Source organism: Xyrauchen texanus, chromosome 10 (genome assembly GCF_025860055.1).
Source record: "Xyrauchen texanus isolate HMW12.3.18 chromosome 10, RBS_HiC_50CHRs, whole genome shotgun sequence".
NCBI classification, from domain to species: Eukaryota; Metazoa; Chordata; class Actinopteri; order Cypriniformes; family Catostomidae; genus Xyrauchen; species Xyrauchen texanus.
This window is the reverse complement of record NC_068285.1, coordinates 12,883,734-12,902,927: the sequence shown is the minus strand read 5'-3', so window position 1 is coordinate 12,902,927 and position 19,194 is coordinate 12,883,734. Positions and strand designations below refer to the sequence as shown.

The 19,194-nt window shown below is 38.7% G+C and overlaps 1 protein-coding gene across 1 annotated transcript in view; it reads left to right on the top strand.

The window, feature by feature from the left end:
* stx1b (syntaxin 1B) overlaps positions 1 to 17,856 on the top strand; it is a 71,944-nt gene extending 54,088 nt beyond the window's left edge. Inside the window, exons 4-10 of the mRNA XM_052136602.1 lie at positions 2,127 to 2,201; positions 5,189 to 5,262; positions 7,302 to 7,410; positions 7,572 to 7,645; positions 8,215 to 8,352; positions 9,158 to 9,268; positions 11,844 to 17,856. Of these exons, the coding sequence (XP_051992562.1) occupies positions 2,127 to 2,201; positions 5,189 to 5,262; positions 7,302 to 7,410; positions 7,572 to 7,645; positions 8,215 to 8,352; positions 9,158 to 9,268; positions 11,844 to 11,924 (662 nt within the window). The 3' untranslated portion in view covers positions 11,925 to 17,856. The remainder of the gene's footprint in view (positions 1 to 2,126; positions 2,202 to 5,188; positions 5,263 to 7,301; positions 7,411 to 7,571; positions 7,646 to 8,214; positions 8,353 to 9,157; positions 9,269 to 11,843) is intronic.
* The last annotated feature ends 1,338 nt before the right edge of the window (positions 17,857 to 19,194 follow it).

Below are 19,194 nucleotides of genomic sequence, written 5' to 3'. Positions count from 1 at the left end.
GAGCTGCCATGCAAGGCACTAGACTGCCATTGGGAGCAACTTGGGGTTCAGTGTCCAAGGACACTTTGGCATGTGGAGTCATGTGGGCTGGGAATTGAACCACCAACCCTGTGATTTGCAGCCAACCCACTCTACCACCTGAGCCACAGCCGCCCCGGCTAATGAGGTTTCTAATACAGTTGTGGAGACATAATAGTGTTTTTTTCTTTTTTGATGTTGGAGCAAATGGGTAAGCATAAACTATATTTGACATTGTCTCCCATTCGCTCCCATTCACCGCTATCTAAGTTTATCCTGCTATAGTTTACTTCCACTTTCCAAAACCCGGAAGTGTGAAAAGGGTCCATTGGAGTGGCTTGGGAGGTGAACATTTTTTCTGAAAGTATCTTTTAGCAGATGTACACATTCAAAATGTAGTCCAAGAAAATGGAATAAAAACATTGAGGACATTTATGGGCATATCCAAAGTTTTGTCTAATACAATGCTCTCTAGAATGAGAATGTCCCCTAATTCCACCTACTTCTGACTCGCAATAGCAAGATGTAAGTTGTGGCATAAACGGAAAGTTATTCACTATTTGTTATGCCTTTTTCCTATTAAAAGAAAAAAATGGCAGAGCCGTCTAATACTGTTCATCCTGCTGCAACGTTCTGATTCAATAGGAAATATGTCAAAACAGGAAAGAAATACATGCTTGTTAAGGGATTTGTTTCGTGGTCTTTAACTTGCAGACAAAACTTGAGACTAATATTTCAGTCAACAATTGTTCACAGATATTTCACCCAATCTCCACTTGAATTTGTAAGTGCATTATTCTATTATACTTCTTATTAAATGCATGATCGCTCCCTGGTGATATAGCAACTTTGGTTTTAATACTCGTAGAGATGAAGAAATGTCATGGTCATCAAACTTTCATGGCTGGAGAAATGAGAGAAAGTAGTGAGGGATTGGATTAGTCAGAGGGAAAGGGAGTGTGTAGGTGGAGAGTTGAAAAGGCTGAGCTGGTGTCCTGGGAGTGAATGGCACTGCAGTAACTATCAATCAACTTATGACTGCAGCCTGCAGCCTCAATATGTACACATCCACCGTTTAACACCAGAAGACTATTTTAGTTTATTTTTTTGATGAGAACTTTATATAGCATGCTATCTGTCTGTCTGTCTGTCTGTCTGTCTGTCTGTCTGTCTATCTATCTATCTATCTATCTGTCTGTCTGTCTGTCTATCCGTCCGTCTGTCTTTCTGTCTGTCTGTCAATCTATCTATCTGTCTGTCTGTCTATCTATCTGTCTGTCTATCTGTCTGTCTGTCTATCATCTATCTGTCTATCTATCTGTCTGTCTGTCTATCTATCATCTATCTGTCTGTCTGTCTGTCAATCTATCTGTCTGTCTGTCTGTCTGTCTGTTTATCTATCATCTGTCTATCTATCTGTCTGTCTGTCCATCTATCTGTCTATCTATCATCTGTCTATCTATCTAGCTGTCTGTCTGTCTGTCTGTCTATCTATCATCTGTCTGTCAGTCTGTCTATCTATCATATGTCTGTCTATCTGTCTGTCTGTCTATCTATCATCATCTGTCTATCATCGTCTGTCTGTCTGTCTATCATATTTATGTCTATCTGTCTGTCTGTCTATCTATCTATAATTTATTGTCTGTCTATCTATGTATCATCTGTCTGTCTGTCTGTCTGTCTATCTATCATCGTCTGTCTGACTGTCTGTCTGTTTGTCTATCTATCTATCATCTGTCTGTCTGTCTGTCTCTATCTATATATATATATATATATATATATATATATATATATATCATCTGTCTGTCTGTCTGCCTGTCTATCTGCTTTACATATTATTCATGTTAAAACTATAAGTTTTATCTGATTGACTGCATAACCACTCAGATGTCTATGAAAGTTTCCTGTTTTTGACTTATTTCAATTACACCAGCAGGCTAATGAGGAGTTAATGTAGCACACGTTCAGTTTATACAGTAATGTGTATACGGTTGACCATGTGTTGTTCCCTTTTATACTGAAGATATGCAACCAGTGCTCTTTAACATAAAACATTATCTGTTTTATAAGCCTTATCTTTTGTATTCTTTTATATTTTTGTTCAACAGAGACCAAGCAGGAGTTGGAGGACCTCACAGCTGACATTAAGAAGACAGCCAATAAAGTGCGCTCTAAATTAAAAGGTACAAAAAAACAATTACTAACACAATTACAAATGCAACAATATTTATTATATGTTGAATATTTATGTTAACAGTTTTTCTCAATCGCTTTGGCACATTTTTTGTAACATTCTTAACATTCTCTAAACTGTAAGTGCGATTGTCACAACTGTTTTATGAGACATCACAACTCACTTGCATGTTTGCAAAATGTAATAACTCACTCAAAACCTTTAATTCATGCTTCAAAACCTATTAATTGTGTCAGTAAATTGGCCAATGCCAGTTTTTTTGTCATCGTGTGAGCAGTACTGGTCAAAATGTTTAGATGTTTTTTCACAATGGCAGTCAAGCCTGGAAATGGGTTGACACTGACCGCTTACTGTATTATACAAGAATGTCAGTTTTGTCTAGCTGAATGCGATTGTGTATCATGCTGAGCTTTTTAAGATACTGATTTCAACAGCAGGTAAAAGTGCACTGAGGAAAGTCAATACTGTACAATACTGTAGTGCACAGAAAATGTATATGCACATTTCGCGAGTTTGAATCCAGGGTGTGCTGAGTGACTCCAGCCAGGTCTCCTAAGCAACCAAATTGGCCCGGTTGCTAGTGAGGGTAGAGTCACATGGGGTAACCTCCTCGTGGTCACGTTTAGTAGTTCTCGCTCTCAGTAGAGTGCGTGGTAAGTTGTGCGTGGATCACGGAGAGTAACATGAGTCTCCACATGCTGGGGGTCTCCGCGGTGTCATGCACAACAAGCCACGTGATAAAATGCACGGATTGACGGTCTCAGAAGCGGAGGCAACTGAGACTTGTCCTCTGCCACCTGAATCGAGGTGAGTAACCGCGCCACCACGAGGACCTAGTAAGTAGTGGGAATTGGGCATTCCAAATTGGGAGAAAAGGGAACAAAGTAAATAATAACATTGTTCCTCCTCACAGTACATAACACTACAAGTTCCCATCTTCTTGGTGGACATCCTGTTGCTCTTGTTGGTCTGGCCAGAGATTTAGCAGACATCACAAACGTTCCATGTCATAGATATTTATGGAATATAGCTACATGTACATCCATGTCTGACAGATTTTGAAAATGTTGCATGTGATGGCTCACAAGATGAAATAACGTTTAGAGGCTGTGAAGAGTTTGACAATTTCACTGAGAATCAACTCATCAGTTTTGATCAGCAAGTCATGAGCGTTGTCATTGTGCACACTGTAGTCAATTATACTTACTCTTTTGCACACATGTGCCAAAACACGTGCAATTGCCTTAAATCAATAAGAAATTCTAATCTGATGTGAACAAGAAACTAAATGTTCAGAGATTTTAACATATTGTTTTGAAAAAAAAATAATGCTCATTCGAGAATTGATCTAATAATGTGGCAGTGAAAATGTCACCTTAAACCTGATATGAGAGAGTAGATGTTCTTAAATTACATTTTACTCTTTGAATTTGGTGTGAGAGAAATATAAAAGTTCAGCTCTGTTCAATTCATCAAGCAGGCAAAGCCAATTTAGACACAATCTATGATTAAAATGCAAAGGGAGTTGTGCGATTGAAAATCCTATACAAGTGAAGGGTGTGACTAATCGCATTTGACGTGAAAGTCACCCTAGAAACGACATATGGGTTCAAAGTTGCACTCAACATTTTCAGTAACTAATAGTCTAAAATTCTAAATGAGTTTTAATCTACAATAATTCATAATTTAATTGAATATTTTTGACCATCTCTCTGACCCTTACAGTTAAACAGCCTATGCAACCGTACCTTTAAGACCTTTAAGCTATATATAAATCACCTATGTTATGATTGGCTAACCTCATAGATAATATTATCATTCATCGGGGCGGGTTGAGTAGTTGAATATTAGTAATAGTCAATACTTTGGGTCAGTTTTGCTTCGTCGATGGCTACAAAAGCAGGACATTTCCTATACACAAACTGCGTCTCTGTGTATTTGCGAGTCATTTGTTTTCTATCGAACAGCCAAATATATTTGGAATTACGAGATTTAGAAAATAAAGTGCATTTACAGTGCAAAGCACATTATAAGGGACGTATTCTAGCATACTGCTCTGAGACCCCTGAACCGAATCAAGTGGCCGAAAGAAAATATAAGTGTGTCTAGTCCACTACTTTTTCGATGACTAGTTAACGGCGACCTGTGTCACTTTCAGTACACCGCACTTATTTGTCGCAATGTCTGGTGCAACATGTACTTTTAAAGTTCGATTTGACATTTTCAACATGTCCTGTAAATGCTTCAGTCCAGCTAAAACTATACCAGTCCAATTTTTAAGTCAGAACAGAAAGATTTCGATAATGCAATCATAGCTCGGCTTCGTCGAGCATGTGTATACGCGTTAATTGGACAGTTAGCCTTGGCGTTGTGCGCTTGCTCTGAAAGGACTGAGTTGACATGGCAAATGCAATGTGCATTTACACCAACGTATATGACTTAACTTACACTTTGCGTCATGTACACTTGGACAGAAAGATGAAGAGTGTTGCTTGGCAACGCAATAACCCACTGTAGCTCAATTATAACTGCACAAAACACACTGACCGATGGTCAGACTGATATCTAGTTCATCTCTAGGCTCTTCCTGCCTGGTTCACACTCCTCCATCACAAGTGAATAGAGTGTGAATACCATTGTCTTCTCAAGTGGACAGTGAGATCTACTGCCCTTCTGAGATTAAGAACTTGTCATTACAACTGGGACCACTTTGTCTGACACTTGAGCGTATGCACTTTCATTGGAACAGCAATTACTTTGGTGTCATCAGCCAATTTGATCACGTGGTACTTGCTTTGCAACCTTAGTAACTGTTGAAACCTGGTAACCATGCTTTGACAGCTGCTAAATGATATGTCAATATTTAGCGTGTGCTGAGTAGGTCATATTTCTCATGCTTACAGTATATTCATAAACGTGGATTTTGTAGGAAGACTGAAGAAATGTTCTAAAACAGTTTATTTCCCTGTTTTTCAGCAATCGAACAAAGTATCGAGCAGGAGGAGGGCTTGAACAGATCGTCTGCAGATTTGCGAATCCGCAAGACGCAGGTATGTGAAAATTTGAATGTCAAACGGGGTAAGATTTAGGGGAGATCAGGGCTAAAAAATGCCACCAAAAATGCCCTCAAAATGTGGGGCCAAAAGATGCCCTCATAATGGATTTTTTGGAGTCTATTATAGTCCTAGTTATTCATATTATGGCTTAAAATAGTGTAAGAATTTGTATTAATAAATCTTAATACATTTACATTTACATTTATGCATTTGGCAGACGCTTTTATCCAAAGCGACTTACAGTGCAATTATTACAGGGACAATTCCCCAGAGCAACCTGGAGTTAAGTGCCTTGCTCAAGGACACAATGGTGGTGGCTGTGGGGTTCGAACCAGCAACCTTCTGATTAACAGCCCTGTGCTTTAGCCACTACGCCACCACCAATAAATTGAAGTATTAGACATGAATGGAGAAGACACAGAAATGTTTAAATGTAAAAGTTTATTCATGAAACTGGAATCAAAACAATATTCCTCATATAGCTACTTTACAACAGGTGAATAGAAACCCTTTAAATGTATAAAGTTTGGCTGCATGATATGGAGGAAAAATCTGATATGCGATAACTATCTGAATAATGTAACATTTATATGCAATGCAATAATCCTATGTTGACGTCATCGGAGCGTGCAGAATATTGGAATAATATTGGTGGTGGTGGCGTAGTGCGCTAAAGCACATAACTGCTAATCAGAAGGTCGCTGGTTCGATCCCCACAGCCACCACCATTTTGTCCTTGAGCAAGGCACTTAACTCCAGGTTGCTCCGGGGGGATTGTCCCTGTAATAAGTGCACTGTAAGTCACTTTGGATAAAAGCATCTGCCAAATGCATAAATGTAAATATAGACTGCGTATAATATATACCGTTTTACCATTAGCTGCATATCCACAAATGTGAAGCACTCCCATCAAAAGTCAGAAGTAGTTTTTGGAGAAACACAATTTTAGTTTCAGCTTTCGAATTGTCCATTTTATCACAATACTCAATAAGAAATGTTGTTTTGATGCTCTTTAAATTGTGATATTTTAATAAATGCGATATATTGGACAGCCCTAGTATAAAGTAACACTTACAAAGCCTAAGGATAAGATAAATAACCATAAATGATTACATCTTTATTGTATATCATGAAATATTTTGCATCCTTAAATACACATTTCACAGCATAATTAATCATATTTGACATTGGTAAATGGTCTGCACTTATATAGCGCTTTTTTTAACCTTAAGAGGTTACCAAAGTGCTTTACACAGCATCTCATTCACACTCACCACCAATGGCGACAGAGCTGCCATGCAAGGCACTAGCCTGCCATTGGGAGCAACTTGGGGTTCAGTGTCTTGCCCAAGGACACTTCGGCATGTGGAGTCGTGTGGGCCAGGAATCAAACCACCAACCCTGTGATTGGTAGCGATCCGCTCTACCACCTGAGCCACAGCCGGCCCTAATTGTTAAGACTTAAAAAATAAATTTTTGTGGTGACTGTTGAACCTGGAAGAGTTGTCGCAGAGTGTTTGATTTTAACCCATAATTTCATCTATTTATGACCTTTTTCCCCACAAACAGTGTGTTTTTCAGTTGAGTCATCTTAAAGATGCTCTCTTTTCTTGGTTATCTACATTTGACATTATAGTACAAATACATACATTCAAAAGATAAGTCACTTGGAAATAATCATATTTTGAAAGCTTTATAAAAGTCATCACTTTGTTATAAATATTTTTTTTCTAAATGTATAATAAAATCTGAACGTTGGGGATATTTATTATGTTCTTTGAAAGCCAGAGACAATCACACTTCCTGTGACCTCTGCCCTCCCACTGAGCAGCTCTGTGAAACGCCTTCCTTAGCGCCATCTGCTGTTTAGAAAGAGAACCAGCGTGGGAGCCGCTCAAACTGCAACAAAAGCAGGACTCTATTTTCCCAGCGATCCCTCCAAGCTTACAATATTATCCTGAGCCGCCTACTGTTTCACATGCTGATCTGCTAACGTTTTCACATTCCCAACCCCCTCTACCTTATTCCCACAGCATTCCACGCTGTCACGCAAGTTTGTGGAAGTGATGACAGAGTACAACACCACGCAGTCCAAATACAGGGACCGCTGCAAGGATCGCATTCAGAGACAACTGGAAATTAGTGAGTTTCGCAAGCACGAACACACCCACACGCATGCACGAACACAGGCTGAAAAGCATCCTCCACATTACTGGAATGAAGATTTAAAAACTCAAACACAATATTAAGATATCCCAGAATACAAGATAATGATACCATGTACTTCTAATAACTTTAATTAGCTGGCAGAACAACTACCAACGAGGAACTGGAAGACATGTTGGAGAGTGGGAAGCTTGCCATCTTCACTGACGATGTAAGTTTAATAGTCGACAATCATTTGATATTAAAAGGACTATTTAGCTGACGAATGGAAATGCTGAGTGAATTCTTCTCATGTTGTTCCAACATTGTGTTATTTTATATATTCTATGAAGAACGCAAGATATAAGGGAGTATTTCAGCGCTTCTGGTTGGCATATGGGGAAAGAAATGGTTGACTAACCACTGCCAAGCTCCAAAAAGGACAAAAAAGCACTATAAAATATCATTAAAGTAGTCCATACAACTCATGCAGTCTTCAGAGGTCTTAGGATAGCTTTGTGTGAGGAATAATCATTTTCCACTCATTTTGTGTTCACTTTTAGGTGAACTATTCCTTTCGTTTTACTATGACTTTAGTCTCTGAATAGTCTCATAGAATCGTAATCAGTAAAATTGCATGATTTGTTGTCTGTTTCTACTATAATGCAACTGAATTATATTTTGTATGGTTAAAAAGAAATGCCTTCTAGGAGTGAACCATCCTTGCTTATTGTGCAAATGCATGTTTAATAGCAGTAACTTGGTGTCGTTAATCTGTTTCTCAAATTCTCTGTTGAACAGATCAAAATGGACTCCCAGATGACCAAGCAGGCTCTAAACGAGATTGAAACTCGACACACCGAGATCATTAAACTGGAGAACAGCATCCGTGAGCTGCACGACATGTTCGTGGACATGGCCATGCTGGTGGAGAGCCAGGTAAGACAAAGAATGAAATACGCCGACTTTTAAATGTCACTTTTGTGTCAATGAAGGGCTCTGCGGGCTCTGCGGGACCGCTATTCTTAAGGTTGCTCCAAGCACAAGTGAGCAATGGAACAACACTACAAAGGTCACTTCCACCAGGCTGTTAGCAAAGTTTCGTCACTCTACGAAAGTCATTTTGCCTGTTTGTGATCATGTTATTAAGCGGAGGCAGTTTAATTAAAGTTAAAGTTAAGCTTAATTGAAGTTAAGCTCTATTAATAGCACCTGAACTCTTTTATACTATTAAATCCCTATTGGGGAAAAAAGAAACTTCAGGAACCAAGACATCTGAAAAAGTGGATGAGCATTGTGGTGCTTACTTACCAAAACAATCTTAGCAGCTATTAACACTGATTTAATAATAACATTCCCATTTAAAATGAACAGGCTGCAATGTATATTTCATATAGGGTGCACCAATGGGCCACATATGAGACTCTGAACCCTATAGAGTCAGTTGATAAGGGACAGTGAGGCTCACATTCAAATGTCATTTTCTGACCAAGGCCAATGGAAATTGTTCACATGACATTATGAATGGCATCTTAAGTTACAAGAACAGTTCCCCTTGTGCAACCTGGGGTTAAGTGCTTGCTCAAGGGTGATGCTTGAGTCTGTGCCCTTGAGCAAGCACAACCGAATAAGATTGCTGCACTGACGCTTAAAGCATAATCAAATTAGCCTAAATGTTTAAGAAACTAATTAAATGTGAGTATGTTGGTATTTTGAGCATTTGTTGTATCCGTGTCATTCTCAGGGAGAGATGATTGACAGAATTGAATATAACGTGGAACACTCTGTGGACTATGTAGAGAGAGCAGTTTCTGACACCAAGAAGGCTGTCAAATATCAGAGTCAGGCACGCAAGGTAAGACACGAACATGCTGTTCCTTTCAGCTGTTACACCTGATGTCATTATATGCCCTTTATGTACAATGATTCATGCTTTCAGTGCCTAGAGGATATGCCAGGGCTAGGTCATAAGTTGTCATATTCCACGTTTAACGAAAACATAATTTTTTAAAATGATTCCTAAACACTCTTATGACTTAAACCAGTGGTACTCAGCTAGTAGGTTGCAACCCAAAAATGATCCGCAGGTCTGTTCTGAAAGGGTAGTAGACAGCCGGGGAAAACAATGCTAAATGAAAACGAGGAAAATCAATTAACCATTTAATAGTGCATTTACAACCCCAATTCAGGAAAAGCTGTGACTGTATGGAAAAAGGAGTGATTTGTAATGAATGCCCAATTCCCAATGCGCTCTAACTCCTTCTTGTGGCGTAGTGAGTGGCCTCAATCCGGGTGGCGGAGGTCGAATCTCAGTTGCCTCCACGTCTGAGACCGTCAATCCGCGCATCTTATCACATGGCTTGTTGAGACCACATAGCGCCACGTGGAAGCTTCACTCTTTTCTTCACAGCATCTACACACAACTCTCGCCCCACGAGAGCTAACCACATTATAGCGACCACAAGGAGGTTACCCCATGTGACTCTACCCTCCCTAGCAACCGGGCAATTTGGTTGTTTAGGAGACCTGGCTTTTACCTGGGGAATTTAATTGTTATTGTTTTTTGAAAATATACACTCATTTCAAATCAAATGATTATAACACGCTCCAAAAAAGCTGAGACGGGGCAATTTAGGACGAATAACAGTCTAAAAAGAAATAACAGGAATCCGGTCAAATCTCAGTGTGTAAAGGGCAATGCCAAAAACCTTTTCTGTATGCGCGAGATCTCTGTTCTCTGTCTTACAAAACTTCATACATCTGTAATGGGTATCATGGGCTCGGGAGGACTTCGGTAAACCTTTGTCAGTCAACATCATTCGCCGCTCACAGATACAAGTTAAGACTTTAATATGAAAAGCAGAAGCTGTACATCAACACTGTCCAGAAGCACCACCGACTTCTCTGGGCTCGGCCTCATTTGAAATGGAAAGATCAACAGTGCAATCGAATGGTTTATTGGTCCGACAAGTCCACATTTCAAATGGAGAAAACAGCCGTTGTATTCCAAAAGCCAGTGTCTGTGTTGGTATGTCAGTGCCTTTGGCATGGGTAACTTTGACATCTGTGAGGGCACCATTAATGCAGAAAGATATGTACACATTTTGGAGCAACATATGCTGCCATCCAGATGCTGTCTTTTTAAGGGATGTTCCTGCATTCTCCAGCAGAACAACACTAAAGACAACAATAATATATATATATATATATATATATATTGAATTCACAAGATGAAATCATGTGTAGTTGTAGTGCATTTAATATAGCACAGAGGCAATATAATTTACAAATCAATAATGTCCCAATTGAATTATGGTTGTAAAATGGCAAAATAATAGGGAGGAGAAAACGCTTCCCCTATCTTTTGTTGTTGACACCAAAATAAGCAGATGCATTACATGCCCACATCCTTGAAACCCACAAACCAAACAACAACCATAATTACATTAAATAAAGTTGACCCATTTGGGTCTGTGTTGGGTAGCCACTTGATGTAAAAATGGGTTCTGTACCAAAACCAGTTGGGAACCACAGACTTAAACCATGCAAGAAAAAACTAGATTGTGCAATTAGCACTCATAGGTTCCTCGACAGATGTTGGACCCACCCAGGAAACATTTGCTGGTGAACTCCCAGAACCCCTTGACAGTTTTGATGCTTCTGGCTAATGGCCATTGGTCCAAAAGCCACAGATAGTTCTCAGATGGTGGTACGCCACCTATCTCTATGCTTTTCATTTTCAGATTTTATGTGGGTGCCTTATAGTGAACCGCTGGTTAAATATTATGATAAAATGTCAGATAATTCATCCATTGCCAATGCCATTATGGAAAATGTCCCACCATTTTCTTACAACAGTATCTTTACATTTTATGAAAAGGTTTGTCTTCTTAATCGTTACAGAAATATCCTGTAGCTTTCTCCTTTCATAAACCAAAAGTTGCAATAAACAGATCCACAAAGTAAGTTATTAGAATGAACTCGAATGCTTGACGGGGTTTTTGTAATTACCTGAATATTGGATACATGACAATTTTTTGATTGGCATCAAAATTTGCATTTTTCATTTTACGCAGTTTTATGTCTGCAGCGTGACCAATCATCGGCTTTTTAATAGTAGCCACAAGCATTTCAATTTAATGTTCATTCTGTTAGGCCTTTCATTACTCTCAAGATATTTTAGGAGGAACATCTGAGATGTTAATACTTAGATTTCACAAAACCGAGAACCCCATTAAGTCTTCTGAGCCATGAAAGAGTAACCTCAGAGCAATAACATTTCCTCCTGGGTGTATACTACTGTACGCTGCCATCTAAAAATGGCCTTTTATTTAATAGCCATAGAGCCCAGAAACAAGACTGATGTTCTGTTCTGTTGGCCTGTTGTTTACACATCTCTCTGACTTCCTTCCTTCCTTCTCTCTCTGCAGAAGAAGATCATGATCATCATTTGCTGTGTAATTTTGGGAGTGGTTTTGGCATCCACTATCGGAGGAACCCTGGGCTTCTAATCGACATGAAGACAGACGAACACTTGAAAAGAGTGTTTTATCCGCTTAAAACATGAGATAAGGAAACTGTCTTAAAACGGGGGGTTGGATATGGTTAAAAATCTAATATTCAAAACAAACAAAAAATAAATAACAAAGGGAGATGTTACGTACTAACAGATTTAAATATATTAAAAAGTGGGTTCAAATAAACATATTTACAAACTGTACATGTATATGTATTGAACATAAAAGCAGCACACGGGTTACTACCTGTAAAGGAATACAAATCATCTTTTGTTATTTTATTTTATTTTTTTAGCTGTGCTTTCATTTGGGGGTTAGCAACTGCGAAATTGTTTTATGTTCCGGCAGAACATGGTGTTTGGCAAACCATTATAGCATTAACAAACATACCTACATAGTTATAGAATTAGTCCGATTTCAATGGCCTATTTCAAGTGGTTGCTTACATTCAAACAAAATCTCTCTCTATTACGTTGTTAGCCGATTTATTACCAATCATTAACATCCAATGACATCGGAGTGTTACAGTGAGTGCAACAGCACTATTAACCTCATAGCTGAATTTCTGTCTTAATAGTTTTTGTGGGCAAGCAAAGAAACCAGAACTAGGATCTAAGAAGCATATATATATATATATATATATATATATATATATATATATATATATATATGATTGAAAGTCATGCCATCAACAAGTTGTACATAAAGATGATGATTTATTTGTTTGTTTTTGTTGTGGCCTTGCCAACAACTTCATTAGCTGTACATTAGATAGTAGACAGCGAAGGACCTGATTTTTACGTATTTAGAAAGTTACAACGGGAGGGCGTAGGGTGGCATTGCGCAAACTGTTAAACTATGCAGTTTTGATAGTGAATTGCCCCTGATTTTTGTATTAAAATGCGCAAGAGGAACTAAGAGAAAGGGAATAATTAAGAACGAGGCTAAATGTATTACGACTACATTGTTCTCAAGACTTCATATATTTAAAATAAGGAACGTTTTGACAAATATATTAGGACATTTTAATACTTGAAGCAATGCCTTGCCTAAGCATTGTATTCTGGAAGGTGGTTAGTTCTGCTGGAATATTTTATGTTAGTTTACAGCTCATCATTTGTTTTACTCTTAAATTGCATATTTATTTACATTTAATCTAAATGAAAAGTCTGAACAGAAAATGTTTGCTTTTGGGGGACTGATTAGAGCTGAGACTTTGCTTGATGTTTTTCACCTTGGTGCTAGTTAATGGAGATGGAGGCTTCGTAAATGCTACATTTTGAAACTAGAGACAGGATAAACACCCTTTATTTAATACTACATATCTGAAACACTAGATTGGGTCAGTACCGGCCCTGATGAGCTATCTAAAATAGTTTCCAGTAGATGCTTTCAGTGGGCACGGATGCATTCTTCAGTTCAGTTGAAGAAACGTGTTGTAAGATTTATGAGTAACTGATTAAAAACACTTGTTATGCAGTCACTAAATATGGAGACACATTTTATATTACATAAAACAAATCCATGCACCAATTTAGCTCCGAACGCCCATCCTAGCGGTTCCGTTAAAGGGAGACAATATCTTGTCAGGACACTAGCTTAGATTAAGAAGCTTCGATTTTGCCACGTTTTTGTTGAAATACCAATCAAACAGCTGTATTGCTCTAGACATTGTTTCCCTTTGATTTATTGATTTATTTGTCATTTGTTTGGACAGAAAGTGCCAGCTCGATTAATGATGTACTGCTTGATTTAAAGTCAAGGGCTAAAATTCAAAACCAAACTTTAGCTCGGTTTTTGGCGTTTGTTGACACCAAATTCCCAATCCCTCTTCGCTTGATTCAGATTAGTGTCAGACTTAGAGAGATTACACACTTATAAAGCCCTTGTCCTCATTCTCATTACGTTAAAGAGCATGCACATCTGTACCAACTCGTTGAGTAAAAAGCGTTTTGTTTTTTTATTTAACTATTGAATACATTTTCAGCGTACTGCTTGCTATACAGAATATATAACAGGAGCCCTCCCAGCCCCACCACCTCCTTACCTACCCAAAGCAAACTAGTAGGGTACAAGAATGAATTGGGGATAAAAACGGTACATGTTTTACGAAGACTGAGGCAGCAGGCCGGGACTATTTTGCTTTAATCATTCCAGTAACGTCCAGCATGTTTTCTTTGAAACTTCTGTGTATTTAGTGTCAAATCACATACATGTATGGTTAAAATGAGGTAAATATGTATGTCGGTGTTGTTTTGAGTTGAAGATATAGCTGGAAGGCCCTTATTTGTTAACGCATGCAACTTTCGCTTTGTTAGTTTGCATGGCTCTCGATCATGTGCGCACTTTACAATCAAAGAAAACAATGTCTTATGCCGCCACATTTTTTGGGTTGTACTGTTCTTCGTTTCGTTTCAATGTTTGTTTTGTTATTTATGACTATTTATGATTGATCTCTAGGGGTTGGCTGGAAGGGGGATTGACATCTTTTAATAGTTCCCCTAACAGTGCTGGAGTTTTACCATAGTCCCTGGTGGATGTGTACATGAATACAAAATCTCTGTTTGTCGCCGCATATTTTGTTCCATGGTGTAAAATTACATATCCCCACCCCTCCTCCCGCCCCTCTGGAAACACTCTGGGTGAAGCCATTTTTTGCCGCATCTTCTTATTCATTTCCCCTCTTCCGGATGTTTTCCCAACTTGATTGTTGTGCTTATCTGGTGATGATATGTGAATTCTTTCGTGAAGATAATATTCTTTATCGTGAGTCGTGTGCTGAAGTGTCGAATTGTGCAACTCAAAGGCCATGTGTGCGTGCCCTTCCGCATTTTACCTTTTTTATGTACACTTTGCTGTATATGTGAGCATGAGCATGAGCATTTGTGTGTGTGCGTGTGCGTGTGTGTGTGTGTGTGTGCATGTGTGCGTGCGTGCGTGCTTGTGCTCGTTTGCTGTTGGAGCCCTTGGTCGCATGAGGTCACTAACCAGTGTCAGGCGCAAGGGCTTACTCTGGTCCGCAGGTCTGTGGTATGCAACTATAGCATTCCAGTTTTGTGCCGACTTCATTCAAATGTTCAGAAAAGTAATAAAACTAAAAAGCCAAAGCGTTATGCGAGTACAGAGCACAATGTTACGGTCAATTGTATTGTGTAGTCCTCCCCGCCTGTACATCTTGTGAACCATCTTGCGTAGACATTATTATGTTTTCAATTTCGCTGCATTCAAACTACACAGTTCTCAGTCAAAAAGGTTTTGAATTTGCTCCTTTATTTATGAGTTTTGAAGAATATATGTATAATGTATACTACACAAGCTTGTTCGTTTCAAAGCACTTTCTCCAAAAACAGCTACGTACAAAACTAATATCTCCCAACAATGTTCCAATATTTGTGTATATATGTTTTAGCCCCAAATTATGCTGTTATGTTGCCCTTTTACCCTTGGTCAGCTCCCTTGCATTGCTTCCTCTGTGCTGGCAGTACATTAGACGTAGACTTAAGGTCAGCTCTGGTTAAAAAAATATAACAAATGTAATAAAAATGGTGTAATAGCTTGGGCACACACCTGGATGGAAGTTTTCTCAGTTGTCTTATTTTCAGTTTTGCAACACTGTTTTGGATGTTCGTCACACGAACACTGATATGACCAGGCAGCACTGGCATAACACCGCACATTGAGAAGGCATTTTGTAAATGAGTGATAATTATAAACGAATTATATATATATATATATATAATATATATAAGAAAAAACTATGTATCTTTTAGAGCTTATCTGCATAATAGTCTTTTTGGGTGGGGTTGTTGAGTGCCTCAATATTGCAGGTAATAAAAAAATCACTTACACACAATCTACGTTGCAAGCGAGCGATGTGACGTGGCAAATGCTAGACCGTTTCCGCTATCGGCTTTGTTGATTAAAACGAGAGTGATCTAATTCACTCACTCTCGTGATACAACCAGTATTTTCTTTCGCTGTCTTGCCGATATATTGCACCCGACAAACAGCTCTCAAAGACATTTACGTTACGATAAACAAATATCTTCTTCTTTGTACACAGCTAATACAATTGAGCACCCTGCAATTGTGATATTCTCAACAGCCCCAGCCACAATGCTCCTTATTTTAATGCCCTTTTGTGTCATTCCTTTTATGTATATTCCCATTAAACATCATACCAGTATTCTTGTTTTAGTGTTAGATTTAGGATGAGGAAATGGTTTGTAGAGATGGTGCTCAAACTGTGATGTCAGCAAAATGATCATCATCTGCATGGCCAATACAAAGGACGACCTACGATGATGTGATGAATATATTATTATAATTAGCTGGGGAAGACGCCGTAAACATTGGCTGACAGGATGAGGATGACATAATTGAATTATACCATTATCAAATGTGATGAATTATATGACTACGATGATTTAAAGAATCCCGAGAAGTTGTGTTATATTAGTAGTAATATTGAATGCTCGCGATTTTGTCAATCTGAACTGAATCTTTGTCTTGTAATTATTGTAAATATTTCAAAGAGAGAAAAAATGACTTGCATGTCCATGTATAAAACTACTAAAATAGTTCCTGTCAAAGTTGTGAGGTTGATTGATTTGTTTTCTCTTTGCCCTGGTCAGCTCTTTACTATTGACTGCTCGCTCATCTTAAAGCAACATCTTTCATTTTTGATGTCAATGGTGCTCTATTACGGAGAAAAGTGGAACAACTCTTTATCGTCAGATTCAATACAATATTGTGTTAACTCAGACAGCCGTTAGCGGTTCAACTCTGAGCAAAAGTGCTTCCCTCCATGTACGCCATCTATAGGTCTACAGGTCAAATGTACACTTCACCATCCGTAGCTTCCAGGCACTTTGAAAGTTTGACCACTTTTTCTTGCCTTTAACGCCGTTGCAGAGGACAGCCACATTGGGAATGTCAAATTTATATCAATTTATGTACAGGGAGCCTTATTTGTCGCTTAGAAAACTATTCGTATGTAAACTGTCCCATTGAATTGAATGCAAGAATGCAGAAATTAGCTGAATGAGGCCCATTGCGTGGTGTATGCTAGGACACCTTTGCAATTGGTGTCGGTTAGTGTTGTAGATACATTTTAGAGAGTGCATCGATTGTAGCATGATAATCTCGAAAGCTCTGATGTAGTTGCGTGTATTATCCTGGTCAGGGGATGATTCAATAAACTCTGGTCGTATACTAAGAATATCGCTCTGTCTTGAACGACTTGGTACATGAAGGTAGAATGAGACAACAATGAAAAATGCTCTATAAAGCAAGCAGAACAACACTCATCTGTGCAATACAAAGAAAAGGGCTTTCTCACACATGCATACAAAAGCAGTTGATGGATGCTGACTTGTGGGAAACTGCAGCCACTCACCCTGGTTCCAACCGTTGCTTTATGTGTCGCCAAATGTCTTCTTGCCCACTAGGATCTAAGTTGAAAGTGCAATCAGGGCAGAATCCACAATGCGATGGGCACCGAGGATGGGAAGGAAGAAATTAAATCGATTTCTGCAACTTTGACTGGAATTGCAACTTCTGTCTTTTATTTTCTGTGTGTGTATGTGTGTACTGTATTGTAAAAAAGGAAAAAGATACAAAGAAACAACCCAATTGTCCCTCTCTCCCCTCTCTCTTGTAATACTGTTTGCTGTTCTGTTTGATTAGTGTGGCGTACCAGTACCCCTCTCCTCTCCTAAACCCTTTGCTATCTTCCTCCCTTCTCTCACGATCTCTCTACCCTCTTTCTCCATGGATCTTTAAGATGAGAACTCTATGCAGATGCTGTCTTTTATAAGTGTGTCAAAATTTTAAGTTGAAATGAAAATGAAAAAAGAAAAATCCCAACAAACAGATATTATGAACTGAAACAAAAAATAAAGAAAAACGATTGTCCAGTGTACAATTGCTGTTGTCGTCTTCCCTACTTTTTCTCCTTTCTCATTTCAATTTATTGAAATGCTCAAATCAAGGGCAGAGATTTATGAGGGGTGGGGAATGTAAAGAAAAGTAAAGAAAACTAATGCATTTCATAATACTGTATGCACCTCAGCCAAATACATTTAAACTCAGTTTTTCACAATTCCTGACATTTAATCATAGAAAACATTTGGCTGTCTTGGGTCAGTTAGGATCACTATAGTTTATTTTAAGAATAATGTCAGAATAATAGTAGATAGAATGATTTATTTCCGCTTTTATTTCTTTCATCACATTCCCAGTGGGTCAGAAGTTTACATACACTGTTAGTATTTGGTAGCATTGTCTTTAAATTGTTTAAGTTGGGTCAAATGTTTTCGGTAGCCTTCCACAAGCTTCTCATGATAAGTTGCTGGAATTCTGTCCCATTCCTCCAGACTGAACTGGTGTAACTGAGTCAGGTTTGTGTCTCCTTGCTCACACACACTTTTTCAGTTCTGCCCACAAATGTTCTATCATGTTGAGGTCAGGGTTTTGTGATGGCCGCTGCAATACATTGTCTTTGTTGTCCATTAGCCATTTTACCACAACTTTGGAGGTATGCTTGGGGTCATCGTCCATTTGGAAGACCCATTTGCGACCAAGCTTTAACTTTCTGGCTGATGTCTTGAGATGTTTCTTCAATATTTCCACATAATTTTCCTTCCTCGTGATGCCATCTATTTTTAAGTGCACCAGTTCCTCCTGCAGCAAAGCACCCCCACAACATGATGCTGCCACCCTCATGCTTCACGGTTGGGATGGTGTTCTTCGGCTTGTTTTTCCTCCAAACATAATAATGGTTCTTATGGTCAAACATTTACATTTTTGTTTCATTAGACCAGAGGACATTTCTCCAAAAAGTAAGATCTTTGATCCCATGTGCACTTGCAAACTGTAGTTCCTTGCTGAGCAGCATTTCAGATTATGTTGATATATAACTAGTTTTACTGTGGATATAGATATTTGTCCAGCTGTTTCCTCCAGCATCTTCACAAGGTCCTTTGCTGTTGTTCTGGGATTGATTTGCACTTTTCACACCAAACTACGTTTATCTCTAGGAGACAGAATGAGTCGCCTTCCTGAGCGTTATGATGGCAGCACGGCCCCATGGTGTTTACACTTGCGTAATATTGTTTGTAGAGATGAACAAGGTATCTTGGAAGGATGAACCAGAGTTGTGGAGGTCCACAATTTGTTTTTTCTGAGGTCTTGGCTGATTATTTATGATTTTCCCATGATGTCAAGCAAAGAGGCTCTGAGTCTGAAGGTAGGCCTTAAAATG